Below are 24,650 nucleotides of genomic sequence, written 5' to 3' on the forward strand. Positions count from 1 at the left end.
AGAATGATGACAATCGATTCGTGGGAGGGGGTGGGTTCACTTTAGGGAATAGACAATGTCTCGAGTTGATTGTTGTAAAAATTAACGATTTTGGATTTTTTTCAAATTTGAGATTCTTTTATTTGTAAAAAAAATAAGTACACTTTTCAACTCTTCACCACGGATTTGTGATTCACCGACCCTAATCGATTTGGAATGTCGAAGTTATAATGATTGGATTAAATGTTCAGCTGCCGAGGTAAATTAGAACGCGTTCTGGAGCGATTTGAAATTGCTGGAAAATAATCAACTCATGCTGGGGACTCCAGGTCGGCTGGACAATGGTGGAAAATCGATTCGAGTTTCAAATCACATTTTCAATATCATTTAAAAATCAATAAACGCCGATGACTTTCAACAGTAAGGTATTTATTATAAAATTTATTCTAATTAAAAATTGTACATGGTGAGAAATTCGTGGGTAAACAAACGCTGATTCGCATTATGATGCATCGTTATTTAGTACTAAGTACAACAAACTAATGAAGGTATAAAATCATTTTTAAAAAAATTAATTTTCACAATACAAATTAAATTAAAGTTAATATTTACGAGACATAAATATCTACCTAGTTCAAAAGAGTAAAAATGACACGGATTCATACTAATTCTCAGATGAAAGGATTCTTACATTGTACAAAAAAGAGCAAAATATCTGACTTTTAAAATACAAATTTTGTGAGTTTAGGTATTAGGTACTGTTCCTAAGGAATAATACTTAATTTCAAAAAAATAGCTACGCTATAATATTATACCTATTTAATTTCAGATAGGTAAGTATACATAATACGAGTATGTCAAAAATAACATACTTCATCTTGGAAGAAAAAAAATGCATTATTGATAGGTACAGTGTAATTAAAAGTATCCTCGTTAGTTATTTAATATTTATTGCAGCATATCTATTGAAAAAAACTCGTTGCATGTACGTATGTATATTAAACAAGAAATCATAATATTTCTGTTTATAGAAGCAGAGAAGTATAGATACGTTTATGTTATATGTACTGTAGGTAGAAAAAGTGATAATCAAACACAGAGAGAAGTGTCTAATTTGGCGATTTTTTTTTTTGCTTCAGATGTACTTCTTTTCAAGACGTTCCAGATAAAAAATGAAAAAAATTACTAAACGATCTGAAAAATCAGAAATCGTGATGAAAATTTAAAGCTTTCCAACTTGACTTTTTGGATTGCATTCACAACTCTCGTTCAATTCCTCAGTTCGAAACTGGAAAATTTCTTTCTTTTTTTCAAACAACGAAGTAATGTGAATGGACATCGAAAGAAAAATTACAACCGTTTAGAGAGCAGATATAATTGAAAATTCGCAAATTTTTCGAATTTAAATAACAATAATAAAATAATAATAAGAGAAACGGCTACCACGTGATTTTGGTTTCTAGTTTCCTTTTCGTTCTCCGATTTTTGAAATCAATAAATATCAGGTAACATTTATGCTAATTTTAGTCCAGTCATTTGAATTAAGCTTATAGCAGTATCTCGAGTCTTTGGTAAACTGCATGGTATAAATTCAACGTAAAAGACCTGAACTTTTTAAAAGGCACTGAACCAGTTCATTTTTTAATCTGAATTTCAAACTTTCTCCTTAATCGGTTTCAGATTATTTTAGGCCTTTGAATTTTCCTTAAAGTAGTTACCTAAAACATATATTATGTAAGTACCTATTTATATTACAATTCGGTATCATTAAATCAAATATTTTTCTTTGGTGGGTAAAGTAAAACTAATCAATTGAAAAACAAAAAAATATGTTTGCGAACTCGAGTAATGAAATATGTATAGATAAAAATTCAATTAATTTACCAATACTTGAAATAAAATTATCAATCAGAGCCACAGCTAGGTAATGTTCGTGTTGGGAAAAAAGGGTGCGAAGCTCGCAGAATTTGAGAATACCGCGAAATATTCAACTGATTAACCATTACATTTTTGCATTAATTTTAAAAAATACATTTACGGCGAACTGGTTATGCAAATTTAATAACACCAACATATTTTTAACGTGGTTTACGTAAAACGAAGGAGTAAAAGGCATTTGAAAAGATACATTCGGATTTTTAAAAAGTCGATTCCAACGAATCGGAATGGTTCTTACGTTATCGATACAACATATTTCACGATTCAGTACAAAAACCGTATGAAAAAAGAAGTCGTGTGACGAAACGAAATTATCTAATGACAAATTAAAAAAATAAATAAATAACAGAAAACGAAACGAGATAAAAACAAAAACGAGTAAGTAATAAGGTAATCTAAGAGAAATAATTCGACAAAAAAAAAAAACGCGAAAAATCATGTGCCTAATCCCAGATAAGATAGGATACTCGCTACCTATATAGTTAATCGTGGTAGTTCGATCGATCAAACGTTATAATTGGGTAAATAATAATTGAAAAGCTTAATAAATAGATCACACATTGAAAAAAAAGGTAGAAATATAATCCAAACGTTGTATAAAAAGAGGATTGGTTCGCCAGTTGTACCAATATACAAAAATTTTAGGCTTATCACTTGCGTAAATTATTGTTGATCCTCTTGTTCGTCTCTAAACAGATATGTTGACCAATACGAAATATTAAATAATGCGAACACTAACGGAAATATTATTCGCGAAACTACATCGATACGTTTAGAACGAGTGGGAAATTTCGAAATCCAAGAACGGAAGCATAAACATCCACTTTTCTGCTGCATGTGCACTTCGCAATGTCGGATCATTTCGACGTGGCCGGCTCGATTCATTAAAGGTTTCTAAAATAATAAAGTAGGAATTAGATGTCTGTTTTTGGAGGATAAGAACTGGTATAAAATAACCACACATACCATTTGGAAGGCGTTTCCATCCTCTACAGAGTTAGTTTTAGTCTCCTTTTGGATTTTTTCACGGTGGGTGTCTGAACGGGAAGCGTAATTCACCAAGGCGAATTCTAGCAGTGCCCCAAAAACGAACGTTAAACATACGCCAGTCCAGACATCAATGGCTTTGGTGTATGATACCGGTGGTAATGAAGCATTTATTCCTGATGTTTGAGTAGCCATTGTTAGAAGGGTAGTTACCCCTAATGATACTCTGGCTGGTACAGCACTTTGATCCAGCCAAAATGAAACCCATGATACTATTACCAACATGCAACACGGGATGTAAATTTGAATCAAGTAGTAACTGAACTCTCGTTTGAAAAGTAAATCTACTTTTAAGCAACTGTATTCCCCTGTAAATAGAACAAATCATTTAGTATAGGAAGCTTAAGTCTGGAAGCATATTCCAAGCTCATCAGTTAAAGATTTCAAAGTAGGCAACATAAAAATAATTACCTACCTGTGTTTGTTTTACTATTGCAATAATCAGTTCGATATTTTTCAAGTGTAAATCGAGGTAAATGAAGATTTTTCACAACTTGTACTGGATCACCTTCCTTCCATAAGAATACTAAATCATCTGTGGTCCAACCGTCTGAAAAATTATCACAAAAGATGAAATGAGTGGTTTACGTATCTGGTATAATTTTTAATAATTCCCATCTTGGATATTATTAATTTGTTTTTGTGTTTATAATTACAAGATTATTACACCCGTAGGGGGGGGGTGTATATTTGGTTTGTGAGGTTGATGTTTTTTATTAGAGAGATGAATTTTTGTATTTCAGAGGGTTCGTCAGGGATAGTAGGTGGGGTTTCTTTTATCTGTAGTGTAAGTCTGTTTAGTTTTAGTTGGGGACAGTTGAAAAGTATGTGTTGAATGGATGTAGGTTCGTTTCTGCAAAATTGGCATGGAGATTTTGGTTCTTTTTGGTATAGGTGGTCATGTGTGATTTTTGTGTGGTCTATTCTTAGTCTAGTACTGAGGATTTCTTCTTTTCTGTTCAGGCCTGTACAACAATTGCGACATCGACATTTACATCGACTACGTTTTTTTCCAACATGATGATGGAAAAGTGACCAATAAGTTATTTAATAGGAATCTTCTGTCCGTAAAGAAGCCAGGTTAATGAAAATTTTCGAAATTTTCTCATTATTTCTGATACCTCGACATGCGATGTCAACATGTTGATGTAAAATTTGATGCTCAAAATTTACATCCACAACTACATCGACCAATTTTTCAGAATTAAAATTTCTGTTTCAGTGTTTGAAAGCTCAGTAAACATTTGAAAATATGATCTTTGTTTGAAGGGAGAAAAATTTTTTAATGGCCTTGATAAAATTATTCACTTTTCCATAGTTTGGAGTTGTTGATGTTATGTCAATAGGAAAGTCGATCGTCCACAAATACATCGACACTAACATCAACCAAATTTTCAAAGATTTCTCAAATTTGAAAAATTAAGTTGATATTGTGGATGAATTTGTTGATGTCGAATTTCACATCAACATTAACATCGACATGAAAACATATTACTTTAGTACTCTTAGATAACCTATTGCACCTTTCAGTATAAAGAGTTTAATGTTCAACTATACTGAATATGGACTTTCTGTCTGTACTTCTCAGAGGTGGCCTCTGCGTCGATGCTGCTTTCGCTTTCAGCATGAGCAATGGCCACCCAAGTGTGTAAGAGAAACTGATGTTTGGAAAAAAATTTCAATTTTGAAACTAAAATTTAACAATTTTGCATAGCTGGAGGTCAACGTAAATTTTGATGCCAATGTCAGTCCATCCACATCCGTCACATTTGGACTCCACATGTCGATGTAAATTTCGACCCTGTGTCGAGCCAATTGTCGACATAAATGCCGATCAACATTGGTCGACAATTACATCAACAATTGGCTCGACACAGAGTCAAAATTCACATCGACATGTGGCATTCAAAAGTGACGGATGTGGATGGGTCGACATTCACATCAAAATTAGCATGGTCATTGTTGTATGGGGGTGGCCCAGATTTTTCCAGGGGAGGGTTGTTTTCTTATGTTGGAAGAGTATGTTTGGTTTGTTGTGACCAAAAGTTCTGCCAGTTAGTAAATTTGTTGTGAGTGATTAGAGATTCAATGTCATCAGGGGCGAGAGAGTTAAGAGGGGAGGGGCAGCGGTTGTTTTTGTTAATCTGCCCCAGTTGGGTGAAAATCTGCCCTTCTGCTAATAAATACGCGGTAAAGAGCAGTTTAATTGGTGTTTTATACTTCAACGCGACTTTAAACTGCTGCCATGCAGCAGATTTCACAAATTTCAAAATCGCGCTTCAATTTTGTGGCAGTGAGTTCTGCAGTAAAAATTGAGGCTCAGTTGTGAATTTTGAAATTGAGAACTTTATCATTAATTGAGTAAGCATAACCAGTATGAATGTTGGAAATTTTTGAACCATCTGTGAAGCATAAGTTATATTCTGTATAGTTTGATAACAGTTCTAAGTAATGACTCTTGATTAATGATGGGGAGTGATCATGTTTTTGGGTAGTTTCTAAAATACAGTTCCATCTGTATAGGTTTGTGAGACCAAGGGGGATAAGATATTGGTTTATGGATAAGATTTTTTAGGTCAATTTGTGGGTTGTTCATATTTTTGATAAAATCTGGGATTGGATGTGAAGTATGGAGGAAATGCTGAGAGTTATAGACATTGAGTAATTTTTGAAGAGGGTGAGATAGATTATTTGCAACAGTTGTTATGAATTTGTTTGTCATAAGAATTTTTCTAAAATCAGGAGGAAGCTGGAGTAATAGTTGGCATGATGGGTTATACTTTGGATTTTTAACAATTTTTATTCATTTTAGATGTTTGTTAAGTTGAGGTTTTTATGTTGAGAAAATAAAGAGTCCAAGTAAGTTTTTTATCAAAAGTAAGTCCGAGGAATTTAGTAGTTGGTTTAAAAACTAAAGGATGTCCTTTGAATTTAAGGATAGGTTCTGGGTAAGTTTTATTTCTCTTGGTAAAAAGCATAGTTACAGTGAGTTTTAGATTCAGAAAATGTTAGTCCATTTGATTCAGCCCATTTTTCAATACAATTGAGAGTTTTTTGGATCATTTTTGAGGCTAGTTTGATGTTATTTGAGCGTATTGAAATGTTTATATCATCTGCAAAAATTCTTAAGGAAAGATGTTGGGGAATAATACTACAGATATCATCAATTTTAGGAGTATAAATACGATGGTGTTAAGCACAGAGCCCTGAAGGACTCCATTTTTAATATCAAAAAGTTCTGAGTAAAATGTATGTACATGAAGGAAATGTTACTTACAGCTGGCCATTCTTAATGAACACACTTGCTTATCCAGTGGATATAATTTTAAATTCATTGGACACGATAAAGTTAACGTAATCCTGAAAATGAAATATAAAACAAGAAAATTAAATTTTCTGCAAAAAAAATATTTCCCCAAAATAAAAGTAATAATATAAATATAATATAAAGAACCTTTCAGGATAAGATAATGAAATTCGCACTTTCACCAATTTTTAATAATTTAAGCTAAAAAATATCTACTAGTTTTTTTTTTGTTGTAAATTCAACATACCTGATACTATAAAGAACTGAGCCATATGGAAATATTCGAATGTACACGTTGGGCATGATAATATTATGGAAATGGCCTTCCTTTTCGTTCGAGAAAAACAAATCCGGCATCCACACTCTGCTAGCGTCAGTCAATGTTAAATATTTTATTTTTCCTATAGGTAATAAAAAATCGAAAATAAGAAAATCAGCTAAAGATGAATCAGAACAAAGTGTCTAGAATAATGAAATATGTACTTGGGTAAGTATTATATTAAAACTGCGAAAATAATATTCAGTATTCACAGAAAAAAAGAAATATAGGTTCTTAGTACCTATCTATAGATTGATAAGTTGTCTACAACTAATGAAATAATAAATTCAAAACGGAACGACGAGAGTCGAAATTTAATAAAGTAACTTAATAAAAATTACCGTCATAGTCATCGAATTTCAATCTTTCATCCATCCATTGTTCTCTGAATGTCAATTGAACACTGTACTCCTAAACACGAATTCAATCCAACAATGAAAATATGAGTCGTCAGAGTTGCTCAAAAAACTCAATGTAGATAGGTAGATAAGTAAGTGAACGCAGAAAAATTATTCATCAGTTTCCAATATTCATTGGAGTATTTTTTTTTTGAAAAGTTACATTCCTCCATTTCAAAATATGTACCAAACTTGTCAATAGAACATTGTCATGAGTGTTTTGAAAACTGATAAATTCAGCTTCGTCGTGTCTTACTTACTTACTTAGGTAAGTACTTACTTATCCTAGAAAATATTGCACACACCAATAACGCGAAAGCAAAGAATATTAAGAACTGTCGCTCAACTCCACTCATAAGAATAAATTATTGCACTTGTATTGATCAAACCAATCAAATATCTGCCCTTGGGTAAATGGTGAGATCAAACAGCCTTAGGAGAGGTACCTAGATATGTAAGTTGCATCTTACCCATTAAGTACACATAAACTGTGTAGGAAATGGATATTTCCAGTAGATACTAAGCTCAGTAATGCAAAAATTGATACGCCAAGTTACCTAGACTAACGTAAGACCCAATCCGCAGGTAAAAACTGAAATTTTGCCATCCATTAAAAAAAAAAAAATCATAAAAATTTCGTGAAGGGGGGGGAGGTCTAAAAACTTTGTTGATTTACCTGCAGATTAGGTACAGGCCAGAATACAATCAAATATCACCAAAGAAAAACGCTGAACACACATGTTGCTCATCTGTTATCTGTCAAATAACATGGATCATAAGCTATGATTGTTGAAAAGAGTTGGGGATTGTACTTTGAAAAATTAAATGAATTTTTATTTCATTATTGTGTGCTCATCATTAAAATTGAAAGGGCTGCAAAAGTTAACCAATTTGTTGATACAAATAACGCATTTAATGACAGAATGACAGATAATATTACACATTCATTCAAGTTCATCTTCAGTGATTTGATCATATCAAAATTTTCAGGTTTGATATTCTGTAGGGATAATACATTCATTCCTTGACACTAATCATAAAAATACTTTCGAGCAATGTTAAAAAAAAAGTAAGTAGGTAAGTAGTAATTAAATTGTGCGAAAAATTGCGTAGAAATTGAATGAATACAAATACCGTCAACTGGGGTGAAATAGGACGATTTTCGAGGTTTTTTAAAATTTACTTCAAAACTAATGAACATATTGAGCCAAATTTTTTTTTCGGCGAATTCGGCATCCTTTGGCTACAAGTTGACCTCACCCCCAACCCTCCCCTCCCCCAACCAAAATTTCCAGGAGCGCTCAAAGTGAGCAAGTTTGGACCCCGATTTTGGGGTGAAAATGGACATTCTTAGATTTTTTGAATTCATTAAATATTTTTGAAAGGTAAGAGCTTTATATTATTATACACGTATAGAGCAATGCATTAGCTACAATTTCTTTTTTAAATGATCAAAATTGGTCCATAAATACAGCTTCTGCGATTTTTATAAAAATCGTAAATTTTTTCAAAAATTTTACTTGTAGTAATTTTTTTATTTTGCTTTTTCAAAATGGTTAGGGTGTGTAAAAGTAACAAAGGGTCAAGATTTTTGTAAGGTCTTGACCCTTTGTTCATTTTATGCACGCTAACCATTCTGAAACAGCAATATAACAAAATTACTATAGGTACCTAACATTTTTCTGACAATATTTACAATGTTTTCAGACAGAAAAAAAATCGCCGAAGCCGTATTTATGAACCGTTTTTGATGATTCAAAAACGAAATCGTAGCTAAATAATTGCTCTATACGTGTATAATAATTTAAAACACTTACCTCTCATAAATATTAAATGAAGTCGAAAAATCGGCACGTATTTTTAAAAAAACGAAAATTATCAATTTTAATTTTATTTTTTCGTGGATTTGTATATTTACGAAACATGCATTATGATACACAGAAAAAATCGTCAGACATTCCACTATCACATGAAAAAAAAAGTAGGATCCTATCTTCATAATTGCGTGATCCGTGACGACATATAGCCAAAAAAACGTGAAGTGTCCATTTTCACCTCACTGTCCTATTTCACCCCAGTTGACGGTAGCGTGAAAAATTGTTTGTTTCACAGGTGATTCCATGCATTTGTAAAGTTCATATTAAAATGCATCCACAATTTTGTCAACGAATAAAATTCCAAAAGTGCATCAGTTACTGTGCTACTATGAAACAACTTGACCATATTAACATGCATGGAGGCTGATTTTCCAATTTCTATTCTTTTTAAATTAGGTACCTAGGTATGTGTTTTTTCGTAGGTAGCCAACTTATATGTAATTAAACATTTATAAATGAAAAAAAAAAAAAACGCAGAAATAGAGATCATAAAAAAGTATTTTTTGTTTTAAAAAATTTGTCTTTGAAGCATGAAAATACATTCAAAGGAAAGAGCGGATATGATATGAGAATGAAAGCGAATGATTTAGGTAATTTTATTCCTATAAAATACCTACACAATAATAATCTACATGCCTATCTAATGTTCAAATTTTTAAAGCACTCATTTAGATTTTTCAATTAAGCATTTATAGTGTGAGAAGTCAATTCTTAAAGTTTGTATGATACAGTTTAAAGGATAATGTAGGTACATGTACCTAAATCCTTCCTACAGATCAAATATCCAACAAAAATCAGGAGCAGGTACAATTAGATACCGAAATGTTATTGAAACAATTTTGAAACTGTATAATTTTTTTACAGTTTATGTATATTAACAAGTTGCACAATCATAGCTGGTAAGTACATAGCTCACAAATTTTCAAATTAGTCAGCATTAAACAAAGCTGCCAATGCATAATACACCACAACCTGTTTAGGTGTTGATAGTGGTTTAATGAGGTTTTCTCATAGGTAAAAAGTGTGCTCAGTTTCATAATCTACTTTTTTGCATTATATTATAAGTGTACTTAAAAAGTTACAGACACTTGGTGAATAGTAGTAGCAAGGTGAGTAAAATGTAAGCAAGGCAGTTCTTTCTTGATTGTAAACAGCATTGATAAGCAACATGAAACTTGATGAAAGCTACTGGAAAACTCACTAGGTTGGTAATTTGGTATACTTGGACCTACATAAGCATGGGAAAGTATGCTTTGGTGATACTGTTATAACTTAGTGGGAAAGGAAGATCATGCAGTGACACCAGTTTTATAGTAAAACTATATATGTACTGATGGGTAAAAGGATCAAAATACAACCTATAGAAACACATAGGTGCTTTATCTATCATGATGGAACACCCTGTGAGGAGGTATTAAGTACATAATGTACAAATCAACGTGTACCCTTTGCATGCACTATTAGTGACTCAAGGCTAATTACTGCAGGTGATCCCCTGGTACTTGACATGCAATGTTGATAAATGCACACAATATTTTTAATTACATGATCAAGCTTGCCTCTGTAGCTGGATTCAAACCAGGAATCGATTTACAATCCAACAAAGATTTCAGAGAAGTATGATATGAAAATATCATCAGAAAAAACAGAAACAATGGCTTTGAAAAGAAAAAACTCAGTAAAAAGTAAGATTATGGTAAATTATTGAACAGGCCCATAGTTTCAAGTACCTGGGAAACACAATATCACACCAGATGTTGGTGGGAAAATTGCAAAGTTCCTGAGAGTCACAGGACTGATGAATAGAACCTGGAGAAGCAGTAATGGCTCAGAAAAAAAGATCAAAAAATGTGTATGATATTCTTTCAGTACCAATGATGACATAGTATGGAAGCAAGGTATAGGCTTAGGCACTGAAGAAATAGAGGAGTTATATGAGGAAGACACATGTGATGGATGTAAACCTGGTGGAGGGGAGAGATACGAAGATGGTCGGATCTGGAGGCCAGATGCAGCGAACTGGATGCGCCTAGACAGCAGTAGGCCTTACTAGATGGGGCATACAGGATGATGTGAAGTGTCCAGATTACAGGCAAAGACAGAATGACGACCAAATTCTGGTATGTGGCACTAGCACTGCATATACTAGAGAGGAACAGTGGGGAGAAATGAACAACTGCGCCGAAGACCTGGTGCTGAGATAGAAGGGAGGATTATGAAGAAATCCAATTATCCCAGACATGAGGAGGAGAAGAAGAGTAAAGCCAATCACAAAGAAGATCAAAATGTATGTATAGGAAAGACAGGAGAAGTCAAATTGAAAGGATAGAGGAAACAAGATCACCAAAATAAGTCCTCCAATACACACCAATGGGGAAAAGAAGCCCTGGGAGACTGAGGAGGAAACTCATTGTCTAAAAATATAATGAAAGACTGTTGGTCAAAATTCAACGTAGTTCTTATTCCTCAAGTATTAGTATGTAGATGAGATGATTCAAAAAACCACACAAGTGTATTGAGCATTTCAATTTGTCGCAGGCTAAACAATAAGCAAGCTCAGCAAACAGAAATGCTAGGTACCTATGTAGGCTAAGACTTGTTCAAAATCCAAAAATTGAAATCAATAAAAAAAAAACCATACAACATAGGTAACAATACAAATGAAAACAAACAAAAACTAAAAAATTAAAAATCATTGCAATAGAAAGAAGTTGAAAAAAATAGGTAATGAAACAAAATAATAATGAAAATGGAACACTCATTTAAATGTGTGACGTCATAGAACTCACCATTTTGTAATCATCAATTCTGCTAATTGAACGTAGAAAAATGTTGACATATACAATACATGGGCCGTCTTCTATGTATGGCAACAAACAGGTAACGAAATAAAAAAAAATGTATTTATACGAATACCACTTGCAATAATAATTCATACAGCAAAATAAAAACAAATGAATAAATAATAAAACAAAATGATAATAAAAAGTAACAAATAAACAAAATCAAATAATAAAAAAATAATAATTGGAAAATAAAAATGAAAAATATGATCAACAAAATTGAGCAACTAATTGTAACAAAATGAAATGAAAAAATAATTGTAATAATAAATAAATAAAAATAATGAATTTACTGGTGAATGGATGAGTTTGTGAATAGGTAAGTTAATACAAAGTAAATGAGTACGGGTAGGTAATTGTTGTTGTATTTTGGTAAATACCCTATGCGAATACCTACTCAATTAATAACTACTGGGTACCTACACCTACTGATTTATTTTTGCACCTATAGGCTACATAAGTACTCATTTTGTAGATACCTATATATGTACCTAGATTTGTACAAATTAAAAAGGATATCAGATGTCAAATTTTATAAATAGGCATCGCAATCAAAGTCAGTAGTTTGAAGTTCTGAGAAATCTGTAGTAATAACTTCATAAGAGATTGTGATCAAGGAACTGACAGAAAAAAAAATAATAAAGGTAATGAAAAAAAAAAAATAATGATAATACACTAGCAACGAAATGAAATCTACAGCTTTTGAAATTTTCAAGCATAGGTATCCAAATAGGGAAAGGAACGTGGCTAGCTTTCTAGAATTTTCAATAAGCTCAGGGTAATGATTGTTATTTGTTGGTACTTTCATTACCTATTACCTATCTACTTTATAAAAATATGATTGTACCTATCTCAAGTTTTCAAAAACTACTCTGGTATGTGTTGGCATTTTCCTTACTGGTGGAATCAAATCTTATTGCTCTCAACATTTTTATTATACCTATTTGATAGGTAAATTGTTTTCATTTTAAATCTTTTACTTGCCTACAAGAGCACCTACAGCAATATTGAGGTACCTATTGGTAGATTAGATTCATACTATACATTACTACCTACATAGTTAAGTACATATTGCCACAAACAGAATGTATATAATATATATGGAAGATTTACATGGGTGGTGGCATAAGGTTTCAATCTACCATACCCATTGTATAATCATGACATTTTAGATTTATGAACATCTATCCAATTATACCTACCTACACTATGGTGAAAAATCCATTAGGTATCTATAGCCTAGTATACCCATTTGTTTGAAATGATTGTGATATTTTACCATATTGTCAGGAGTATCTTCTTCGTTCAAAGACAAGGAAATATGAGAGAAAACAAAACAAAACAAAAGAACAAAATGTGATTGAAGAACAAATTGACAGATAATCACCTTATGGTAACAAATATTTAAAAAAAAAAAAAAAAAAATTGTGAAAGTAGCATTAGGCATTCTCTTGCCAGAATCGGTCTATTTATTTTACTACAGGTAGAAATGGAAATTTAACCTATTTTGAAAAGGTACACCAGCCTGGTAAGGTATACCCTGATCACATTGTATTTATAAATAAATTGTACCAAGTATGTACCTATCTCAGTTGATGATGATTGATGAATAAAAAATTGAATGACAATGTAGAAATTGGAAAATCAGCTCATTGCTTCATTTAGATTTACATATACATCTAGACTAGTAATTTTGTTTTAAAAATGTAGGTCAGTAGGTATAAATTTTAATATAATGGAGTTCCATATAATATAAACATGGTTGAAACTATTTTTGAAAATTATCTTAGTAACTACATTAAATTTGTCAAGAAATGAAATAATTACCTACCTATACCTAGGTACGCTTATCATATTGTAAAATAAATGCTTATTTTCCAAAATACATAATAGTTCTTTAATTCATTAATTTTTTTCCAAATAAAGGTTGGTATGGCACACAACTCTACACTCTTCAACTTTCCTATCGCTCTTTGATGAATGTTCCTTGATAAATATTACATGTTTGTGTAAGTATTTGAACAGTTCAAACCACAACGTTTCCAATAACACACAAAATCATCTGGTCAAAGTCTCAATCTAATACTTTGATATACACTTGGTTTTCTAAAAGATGCACTGCAACAAGGCGCAAAAAATCTCACAAATATTCACCTACTCGCTCGAGTAAAAAACTGATTTACTTATGCAAAGCATTATTACCTCTGCAAATACCATTTTAATTATACTATCGGATAGGCTATACTTGACAGTACTTTTCCACAAAAAAAAAAAATAAATAAAAATAATAGGTAGCAAATAAGCGCACGTACACAGACGCAAATTTATACAATAATATAAACACAAAGTTTACCTATTTAATGTAATGTACTTTTTACTTTCTACGGCAAAAATCAGTAAGTTAAAACTGTACGTTTTTTTTTCTTTAGCAGTAGCATCTCGAGCGCAAAAAATAAAGAAAATAAGAAGTACCTAAAAAAATATATATATAAAATCAACTACTGTTCTATATTTTTCACTTTACTCACAAAAACTTCCAACATAAAATTATTTTATGAGGTATCAATAATAGGTAGCATTCCGAATGGCATAAGCAAACAGGGTTTTTGCTAGCAAAAGGTAGGTATACTTTGTACTTAATTTATTAATTTGCTCTCGAGATGCTTGAATCTACAACACCTACAGTAATTATACTTTAAAGGTATACAGTCATGTAGAATTGTAAAAAAATAAATAATTGAAAGAACGAAAGTACTCTTTCTTACCATTTTTACGTCACTTATGGTGGTAATAGCTCTTATAAAGAGATTAATTGTAACAATTGCCGGACCATCTATTTTATAAGAAATAATTTGGTTACAAAATAATAAATGTTAAGTAAGTACCTAATACCTAAACCTATAACTTTATCGAAAACTATAAAAAAATTCACGAATCATCTAATCACATAAAATTACAATTGGAAAATGTGGTGGATTTGACAACTAGAAAATTTGTTTCGGGAATTTCAAACAAATTTTTATTGAAAAAAAAAACAAAATGTAAAAATACAAAATATAGCTTTATGTAGGAAGAGTATAGGCACAGACTAATAAACCGCAAATAACCAAACAAAATTTCTTAAAATAAAATTTTTCGTTTTTATTGTTCGTTTGTTTGTTTGTTTTTAATAATGTATCTAAAATTGATGACTACCTACATTAAAAGCCCCTCCCCCTCTAAATGATATACATATAAAAGTGTCGACTGAAAAAAAAAAAAATAATAAAATAAAATGAAATAAGTAGTCGAATGAAATAAAAGCCATAATATAAAAGTAAAAGTATGAGAGTAATAAAAAAAAAATTAAATAGGCACCCAATATGTATAGGTAGGTAGTAAAGGTTACCATTTCATCTTTCTGTTTCAGTTCTACTTTTTTGCGAAGTAGGTACCTGCTTCGTCTCAAATTAAAACCAAAGTGGTAGATTTTTTTAACGAAAAATTTTATTTATTTATTCGTTTGATTATTTAAATTTATTAATCCGGTTTGTTTTTTTGTTTTGTTTTGTTTTTTATTCCGTCAGTTTAGTTACCCTTTATATTATTGTGATTATTCACCGCCACTTACTTAGTACATAATATTTATTTACCTATCTACATAGGTAGGTAAGTGCGAATTATTTATTTATGAAGTTTCTGCTGTCATACCCTCCGAGCTTCGTTATTTCATCTGAATGAAATTCATTCACAAATGTACGATCACACGTTATAATATTTCGAACGAAAGCGTTGAAGCGTTAATAAATCCTGGATTTCTTTTTCTCAAGCCAAGAAGCGGTGCAGGCAAATCCATAAGGTCGAGTTTATTTGACCTAATATGGTTTTAAACCTGTAAGGGTACACTTTTAAAAAGAAAAAAAAAACTAGGTTGCTAGTGCTACCAGGCTGGTTAGTACCAACTGCAGAAGGAAAAAAACTCTGTGAAATAAAAATTAAAGCTTTTTTTTCCTATTTGAAATCGAAAATGCTTCGCTCTTCATCTTCTTTGCCAAAAACTGTAAGTAGGTACGGATAATACTGGTCTTATTTTTTAATCCAATCGAACCGAAAAAATATAAGAAGATATTTCAAAAGATTTGTGAAGCCAATAAAAAAGTTTTTCTATGATGTGGAAAATGAATTTTTCATTCGAATACTTTTCTCCATGGTACTAAACACATTTATAAAGACCTTCATGTCAAGGTCCTATTACAGAGGAAGTGAAAATATTGGTAGCGCCTGATTGAACAAATTCATTACGATAGGTAAGAATATAGGTGAGCTTAAAATCGTTTAAGTTAAGATACCTGCTAAATTACCTCAAAAATGTTTATTTTATTACGACCACTCATCTTTCATAGGGGTACATTCATTCTTAATTTGTTTTCCTTTTCAATCTAGGTATCATTTTGTGTTGAAAAATTAATTTTACTTTGATAACGACTCTATATTAGAGACTATAGGAGTAGAAAAGTTGATACCTGATAAATAATATCAATCAGGAGTAATTAAAATAAGTTTAAAAATGAAACGCAGACGTGATAAGCAAACCCATATTATTAATTCCGAACGTTCATCTCCAATGTTTCACTCGTGGTGTCGAATAATTTGCCTTATAATGCAGAAACTTGTATCCCATCAGTGTAAATTAGTTTGCCAACTCTTGGGTTCGAAGGAGAAACTTTTACTTAGGTAGGTACCTCTACCTATGTATAATGTATTAGGTGTATGAAACATCTCTGACATTGAAGAGAGGTTGAATGTGATAATGTCACGTTGCATTTTTTTCAATCAAAAGTTGTACCCGAAGAGTCAAATAATATTACAGAAATTACTTACTTAGGTACTCTAATTTTCATAATTTTAATCCCTCGACTGACAAACCAATTTACAGATGCGTATAGTTAAACTTTCAGTAGTGAAAATTGAACGCTGCAGAACTCTACGTTATGTTAGGTATTTAAAAAGCAGACTGAGGGATCATTTTTGGAGTTTGCTCTTCATTTTTTTTTTGGTAGGCTATGTAATAAATACCTGTACATGAGCTCAAATTAGAAAATCGATTAAATTTTTCTTCGATAGATAGTCAAGGGAAGTATTATATTCCAGTAATAATTTCATTTCATTTTATTTAGGGCTTTCATAATTTCATAAGTAAGTACCTTTTTGATAAATAAAACAGATTTATTTTCAATATTAATATTCTCAATTGGTTATTAGGTGAAATTAAATTCTCATACATTTTATTTATAAAGTTTTTAGAGAAAATGTGAGTTATGTAGTGAATTAAGTACGAGAAATTAAGTACCCTCACAAGTACCACATGGTAGCTATTTCACAAGTCAGATGTTGGTTGTGGTAAAGAGAACAAAACAAAAAAAAACAATAACAAACAAACGAACAAACAAACAAACAAATAAAAATAAAAAAGGAAACATAGAAAAAGGCTTTGAAACATGATAATAGTGAACTTGCGGCAAATTTCGTCTCAATCGAATGTAGCTTTCAAATAAGTAAACTATTGTTCAAAAAATTGTGCATTCTATATGAATTTTCATGTATTGCAGAAAGGTTAAGAGTGTCTAGCTTATGTGAAGATTTTCAGTAAGTTTGTCAATTTTTAAAAATGCACAAAATTTTAAAAAATTGCCAAAAACTTCCTTAATATAATAATTTAATTACCTGTGCCATTGACTCCTGAGGGTCTAATTCTTGCATCGTAAACACCTTGTCCTAAAATTTTATCCAACACTTCTTTTTCTTTCTCTCTATAATTAACTTTAGGCTGATAAGTCCTGAAAATGAGAAAAAAAACGACTAAGCAATGCTCCTTACATGTAAATTAGGTAAAAGAGGGGAATAACTTTTTTTAGCAGTGTTACCATTGAATTTTATACCCAAATAAAACTGCCGAATTATTAAAATCAAGGTCACTCGATAAAATGATTGGATATTCGTAAACCTAAAAACCAAACTTTCATTTTACAAATTGAGACTTGAAATTCCAAAACAAAAGCTTTAAACTCGAAGTAAAACTTCAATCAATTAGTTTTTCCAATTTTTGAGATAAAAAACAGGATTTTTTCAAAATCTCACAATTCCTAAAGAAAAGAACTTGTAATAAACTTTGTTTTGATGGGACCGAGTTCTTTTAGGATTTTTGAATCTTGTTTCGTTTTATTTTTGGAACCAAACACGGCTACACTGCAGGAATTATAGAAAAGAATATGGAATCATTTACCTATTAAAAAATGATTAATCATCTTTCTTTAGTAGGGCATGCATTTTTTTTTTACTTACCAACAAATTTGAGCAAAAATAATAAGTATAAGTATGCTGAGCATAGCATTACTTCTGGAATGTGTATTATCCATTGTGAAAACTGAAAAATATACGGATTGTTATTAATACTTAGTAGTTATTCGTTGGTTCTTATGTACCTACCTATCTATTCGTGCTTATATTTTAAGCATTTAATTATATAGCCTACAAATATTTCTAATCGAATGTGGGGGAAAAAACGTTGAAAATTGAAAAACCTCAAAATGAAAACGAACCGAAAAATTTCATCTTCACAGCTTCGAAATGATAACAAAGAATTCTTCGAACAAAATTGAACATGAGAAAATAAAATAGGAAAACAAAAACTTGAAATTCTAGAAAATATGAAATCGATCTTTAAAAAAACTGAATCGAAAAACATACCTTCCCTAACGTTTTAGAAAAAAATTGATCGTGAAAAAAATGAATCTGAACAACATACAAAAATCGAATCGATATTCAAAAGCAAGAAACAAACTTGAGAAAACAAAATGGATAAACATGAAAATTCTGGAAACGAAATTGATTGTAAAAAACCGAATCAAAACAAAGAATTGAAATCAAATTGAAAACCATAAGCAGAAAAACTGCAAAATTGTAAACCAAATTTAATGAAATCAAAAATTGGTCAAACGATTTTTTGAAAATTCAAGAGGTTGAAAATCATTGAAAATAGAAAAAAGCAATGAAGTGTATTAATGAAAGTACATGAAAACGCGTTAAAATCAAGTAAAAACCCTCAAATAAAAGCACGAGAATTACTGCAAAAACTAATTATGAATAGGGCAAAACGCTCTGACGTCACATAGTGTATAAGTGGTTGCGGATCTTGATTCCCCTTACATTCTGTAGGGTTCAAGCTAGAGATTGTTCTGTCCACTTTGATAAGTCCACACTTTCAAACCATCTCAAGGACCTCATTATTTTATGGCTCAAACTTGTAGAGAATTTTATCCCCTTTCCAACGGTACTACTTTTTTTGAAATCCTCAAAGGTCTTCCTTGAGAAAATTGACTTGACGAGTTAAAAAAGGTAGCAAAATTCAATGTATTATTCTGTCCACTTTGCAGTTTGAGTTGGCCAGAACTTTTAAACCATCTCGAGGACCCCATTATTTTATGGCTATAAATTGTAGAGAATTTTGTCCTCCTTTCGATGGTACTGAATTTTTTGAAATCCGCGAAAGTCTTCCTTGAGGAAATTGACTTAAGGAGCAGAAAAACGTGGCAAAATTCAACTTATTGTTCTGTCAACTTTGCACTTTGAGGTGGCAGAACTTTTAAACCATCTCGAGGGCCCCATTATTTTATGGTTTGAAATTGTAGAGAATTTTATGCCCTTTCCAAAGATACTACATTTTTTGAAATCCTCAAAGATCTTCCTTGAGAAAATTGACTTAACGAGTTAAAAAAGGTAGCAAAATTCAACTATTATTCTCTCCACTTTGTAGTTTGAGGTGGCAGAACTCTTAAACCATCTCGAGGACCCCATTATTTTATGGCTCAAAATTGTAGAGAATTTTATCCCCTTTCCAATGGTACTACATTTTTTAAAATCCGCGAAAATCTTCCTTGAGAAAACTGACTTCAAGAAGTTAAAACAGGTAGCCAATTTAACATATTGTTCTGCCCACTTTGCACTTTGAGGCGGAAAAACTTTTAAACCATCTCAAGGACCCCATTACTTTATGGCTCAAAATTGTAGAGAATTTTGTCCCCTTTCCAATGGTACTACATTTTTTGAAATCCGCAAAGGTCTTCCTCGAGAAAATTGACTTGGCGAGCTGAAAAATAGAAGTGAACAGCATTGTTTACAGCTAGACTTGTAAGGTATGCAATCAGAAATGCGCGTTTTGCCCTATAAAGTCTGGCAAAAATCTCAAAAAAGTGTTAAAAACAATGTTGTTAAAATAGGAACTCAAAAAATTATTGAAATCCTTGAGAGTTACCAAAGAGTAATGACATTTAAATGTGCCAAAAATGCATGAAAAAAAATTAAAAATTGTGAAAATTACGTAAAGCTTGAATAAGAAATATTGAAATTATGAAAAATTGACATTATAATACCGAATTAAATTCGAAAAAAATTATTATCAGAAGTGCATGAAAAAGTGTCAAAAAGATAGGAAACAAAAATACAAAAAAAAATCTAAAATTTCCATCAACAAAAATTAATTATGGATGTAAAGTTGAATACAAAACAATTGAAAAAAATAAAAGATGAAAAATTATGAAATTGAAAAATAAAAGTTGAAAAAATTAAATATTTGTGAATAAGTTGAGAAAATGTGAAAATTACATACATGGGGATAGTAAAAAAAAAAAAAAAAAATGTTATAAAAAGTAAAGTTGAAAAATGTGAGAAAATATAAAACATGAAATAGGTATTCTTCCTTACGAGGAATAAAAATTTAATAAAAATGAATTAATTATAAATAAACGGAAAAGTGGACCAAAGGAAGAGCAAAAGAAGAAAAATTGTAAAATAAATTTAAAACGATTAATGAAAAAAAATGAATAAAGTGAGAAAAAATAATGAAATGAAAAAAAAAATGAATTACAAAAATGTAAAACAACTGAAAAAATGAAGCATTTTTTTTTAAAACAGAAATGAATGTAATCAAAATGAAAACTGAAACTAAAGACCGAAAAATAGCTAAAAACGAACACTGAAAACTGGGTTAAAGACCTCAAAATGAAAATTAAAAATCATCCTCAAAACTCAGAATCCAGAATTCAATTTATTGAAATTTGATAGGGTACCTAATTTGACAAAAATCGAGAAATTGAACTAGAAAAAAAAGAACCAGAAGAATAATACTTATGAAAAACTTTATAGGGTACATTTATGGGGACAAATTATGTAATACATATGTTCATTCATTTATTTTTACATTTTTTAAAACTTCACTATGGAAAAATCACCATAACTCCCACTTGTGTTTAATAAAGTTTCCCAAGCTATTACCCTCAAAATTGAAAAAATTTTGACTCATGGAAGCTGATTAGGTAGGTAGATAAATTGAATCCACTTATATTTTTCCATCTCTGAAACATGTGGTTACTTATTTTCAGCTACGATTAATTTCACGGTAACTGCACAAGGTATGAATAAATCTGTCTTTTCAGTCTACCCTATTTTAATAAAAATACTTGAGTTTTTAATGCATAAGTAGGTAGGTAGCTCATGAAATATTCTACATCCGTACTTAAATAGGTACCGCTGATGTACCCAACTATCAACCACGTAATTACATCCATTGACCTACTAAACCAAATAATAAAATTTTTTCTCAACTTTCTGTTTTTTCAAGTGATAAAATCAATCGGCAAGAAGTCCTTAGTGCGAAATCCCAATCCTCATTTTAACGAGACGCATTGAAATTTTCCGAGTTGAAAATGACGTCATTAAGTTTATTTTCTCTCTCTGTGCTTGTTTTAGCGTTAAAATTGAAATTCAATGGTAAATCTGCGCAGTAAATCTTATTCTGCCTTTTCGCATAGATGGTATGGTACATTTTCCTTTTACCTTACCTATATATTTTAACCCATATGACGTCATGATTCCCAGCTTGTTACCATAGTAACGATAGGAGTAGATCCAGTTTTGGGTCGTCGTACTTCTCTACAAACTTTCTCATCTTTTGTGATGTTTGAAAAATTTTCGCTTTCTTTGCAGTTTGCCCGATATCATAACTAGTAATTTTTACATTAGGTTTCAATAGGTATACTTATATAACTATAAATATCTGTTCTTGAATTTATACTTAGGTATAATTGTGAGGTTTTTTTTTTCACACTTCGACTATGTTAAGTCCTCATCTATTTACGAATAATAATAATATTATGAAAATAATCATTCGTCATTATTTTAATCAAATTGAATGCAAAATTATCCAAAAGTATTTTCATCGAATTACAGAATAACTATCAATAGTACCTACCTACAAGTAATTAACAATGCGAGAGCAATATCTAGCCTAAAACCTCTGCAACCGTAGGCCTATTTCTATAGTCTGTTGGTTTTAATAATAGAACCCTGTTCACTTACCGAACGTTGGAATTTTTTGATGAATATGTCCTGAGGTAGTTTTCATCCGCCGTTCATACATTCCTTTCAGAATTTTCGAAACAATTACGTTGATAAAGTTTTAAATGCGCGAGTTGTCATTGTAGGACAACAAAGTACGAGATCTCGACGATCAGCCGTCTTCATATTTTTTTTTCTACACATAAAAAATATCGAATGGAAAATGTGAAAATTACTTGCTTAAAAATTGGAGAAATAAAAACAATATAGGTAAGTAGGCACAAAATATGAAAATGTTTATTAGTAATAAAAAAGATTACGCATAAAATGGTGACCTTGTTTCGCTCATTTCAAAAACAGTAAGCAGGTAAAAGGGTACTTTCGAAGGTGTTTTCTAGAATTATTACTTTTCTTTATCCCTTTTGGCGATCTTATATTAGTATTTTCATCAGTTTATCACCATTCCTTCGAATAAATAATCAGTTTAAGTACTTCAAATTCAAACCCCATTCTCAGTCTACTTTTCTTCTCGATAAAGCTTTCAGAAATTACGATATTTTACTTCGAAATGAAACATCTTTCTTCTAGAAAATTTACAGCATTGGGTACTTACTCGAAAAGTGAATGAGTGAGTAAAAAAGCTACAATTCAAAGTTTTTGTTTTTTACATAAATTTTGAGAAACTTGAATGTGGGGAATTTTTTAAAACAAAATGCAAAAAAATCTGTTTATTAATTGAAGCAAATGTGTATAAAGAAGCAAAAGCTGAAAAGAACAACACGAGTGTAATTTTTTGTTCAAGTTGGCGACTGTAGGTGTCCTACGCAATTTTTCCAAAAAAAAACAATCGGCTACCTATGGATAAGCGTGCGCATTATTTTAAAATTAAAAATCCAAACACTCGAGCCCACACATAAAATATGTTCGATCTATGGGTCAATTTGCATATTGTGGTCGTAAGTCTAGCTTAAGGTAAATTACACAGCCCTTACAGAGATGTATACCAAGATGAATGATGCGTGGAAAAATTCATAAAATTTAATCCCTCGTACCAAAAAAATTACGTTCTATACAAATATTCAATGTATGCAGATAGGTTAGGTACTTTCAAACATGAAAATCAAAGTAAAAATAAAGTACCTATCAGTTCGAAACATAATAATTAAGTATTAATTAAAGCAAGCTTCTCTTTTCGGCAGATGTGCCGCTAAAGGGGATGAGAAAATAATTCAGAATCTGATACTCGCCGATAGCTTTTACTTTAAACGTGATATATTGCATTTCAATAATAAACCCGCGATAAATAATTCTAAGCCACGAAATTCGATTTGAAAAAATATAAATAACGAAGGCTACCTACACATATTAAATTATACGTAGATATTATTACCTGATGGTGGCGGTTTTCATGTCATTGTAGTTCAATACAGATACTGTGCTCTCTAACGGTATGCGTCAATTTAGTTTCCATTATTGATCAAAAATGAGAGCTGCTTTGAACTACTCCTGCTTTTCTTTACTCTGCAACGCATACGTGCTCTTCGAGATGCGGATTAGTGTGAGGCAGCGCCTGCGTCGTGAAGAATTTACGCTCCAGTTCGGGAGAAATTTTAGCAATACTTTGTACGCTTTTTCGGATGTAATCGGATACCTCCGGAGTGACTTCGTACGACTTGTGCGTACATATTCTTCTGCTATGGAACTGTGTTCAGCTTTAACGTTTTGGAGGTTCTATAGGTTTCCATGTTGGAGAAACAAATTGATTTGAAAAAATGTAATATGGTACTCTGCCCAATTGACCAAATCACAAAAAAGTTGAGCTTTTGATGAAAAATAATTTTGGAAAATGAAAGTTTTGAAAAAGCTCAAATCCTCAATTTCCAACAAAACACATAAAAATGAATTGGAAATTTTTTCAAAAATACACTGAAATAAATAAATGGTAATAGTTCAACAACAGGAGTGAAAAACAATGGTCGAAAGCACTTTTTGAAAATAATTTTAAAAAATTAGTAAGAAACAAAATTTGTAATAACGATACTTGGTGTAAAAATGGTCATCTGGCAGTTCCCATGTTGAGAAATAAAAATCAAAATAGCTCAATTATTACCTACGAAAGTTGCAGGAAAAATCAAATGAAAAATTATCGAGCACTTGCCAATAGTGTATTTCCAGAGGCGGATTGAATTCATGTTAGTTGAGGGGAGGGGGGTGTATCATGTCATTTTGCCGACAAAAATCAAAATTTTAACGTGCTGATGAAATCATGAAGGGGGTTTACATTTTTATTTGGAATAGAGGAGGGGGGAGGAAAACTAGATTTTTAGGCATGAAAAATCGAAATTCTAAACGTCCATTTCTGGAATTTTCCTATAATCAATTTTTGAATTTCTTAAAATTTTTCAAGGGATGATCTTGAATGGCCCGAGCGAAGCGAGGGCAAATGAAGCTTTGGAAAATTTGTAATTCAAAAAGTAGAACAACATCATTTTTAATGAAAAGATTCGTTTTTTCTGATCTCAACATTTCCTAAAATAAGTCAATGGTTTCTTGGAATTTCAATTTTGAAGA

General features: G+C 31.2%; 1 protein-coding gene across 4 annotated transcripts; it reads right to left on the bottom strand.

The window, feature by feature from the left end:
• Positions 1–387: 387 nt before the first annotated feature.
• On the bottom strand, positions 388–23,614 carry LOC135849502 (glutamate-gated chloride channel-like). 4 transcript variants are annotated; one of them, XM_065369974.1, is made up of 11 exons: positions 23,470–23,614; positions 22,101–22,275; positions 18,030–18,111; positions 17,412–17,524; positions 11,655–11,725; positions 6,932–7,001; positions 6,519–6,672; positions 6,242–6,324; positions 3,380–3,514; positions 2,884–3,272; positions 388–2,811 (listed from the first exon to the last, which is right to left on the bottom strand). In XM_065369974.1, the coding sequence occupies exons 2-11, from the start codon at positions 22,159–22,161 to the stop codon at positions 2,581–2,583; spliced, it is 1,389 nt and encodes a 462-aa protein (XP_065226046.1). In that variant the 5' UTR covers positions 22,162–22,275; positions 23,470–23,614; the 3' UTR covers positions 388–2,580. The 4 variants fall into 4 exon arrangements, with proteins under 4 accessions (XP_065226046.1, XP_065226047.1, XP_065226048.1 ...); XM_065369975.1 differs by lacking the exon at positions 11,655–11,725 and adding an exon at positions 14,474–14,541; XM_065369976.1 differs by lacking the exons at positions 11,655–11,725; positions 22,101–22,275; positions 23,470–23,614.
• Positions 23,615–24,650: the final 1,036 nt, after the last annotated feature.

Source organism: Planococcus citri, chromosome 5, assembly GCF_950023065.1.
Source record: "Planococcus citri chromosome 5, ihPlaCitr1.1, whole genome shotgun sequence".
Taxonomy (NCBI): domain Eukaryota; kingdom Metazoa; phylum Arthropoda; class Insecta; order Hemiptera; family Pseudococcidae; genus Planococcus; species Planococcus citri.

Bases quoted from the DNA above. Each gene is read 5' to 3' on its own strand.
- LOC135849502 (XM_065369974.1), bottom strand. From the start codon at position 22,161: ATGTATGAACGGCGGATGAAAACTACCTCAGGACATATTCATCAAAAA. The intron at 11,726-17,411 runs GTAATTAAATTA...TGCCATACATAG, and splicing joins CTCAGGAGTCAATGGCACAG to AAGACGGCCCATGTATTGTA. The intron at 6,673-6,931 runs GTAATTTTTATT...TATTACCTATAG, and splicing joins GAAATTCGATGACTATGACG to GAAAAATAAAATATTTAACA.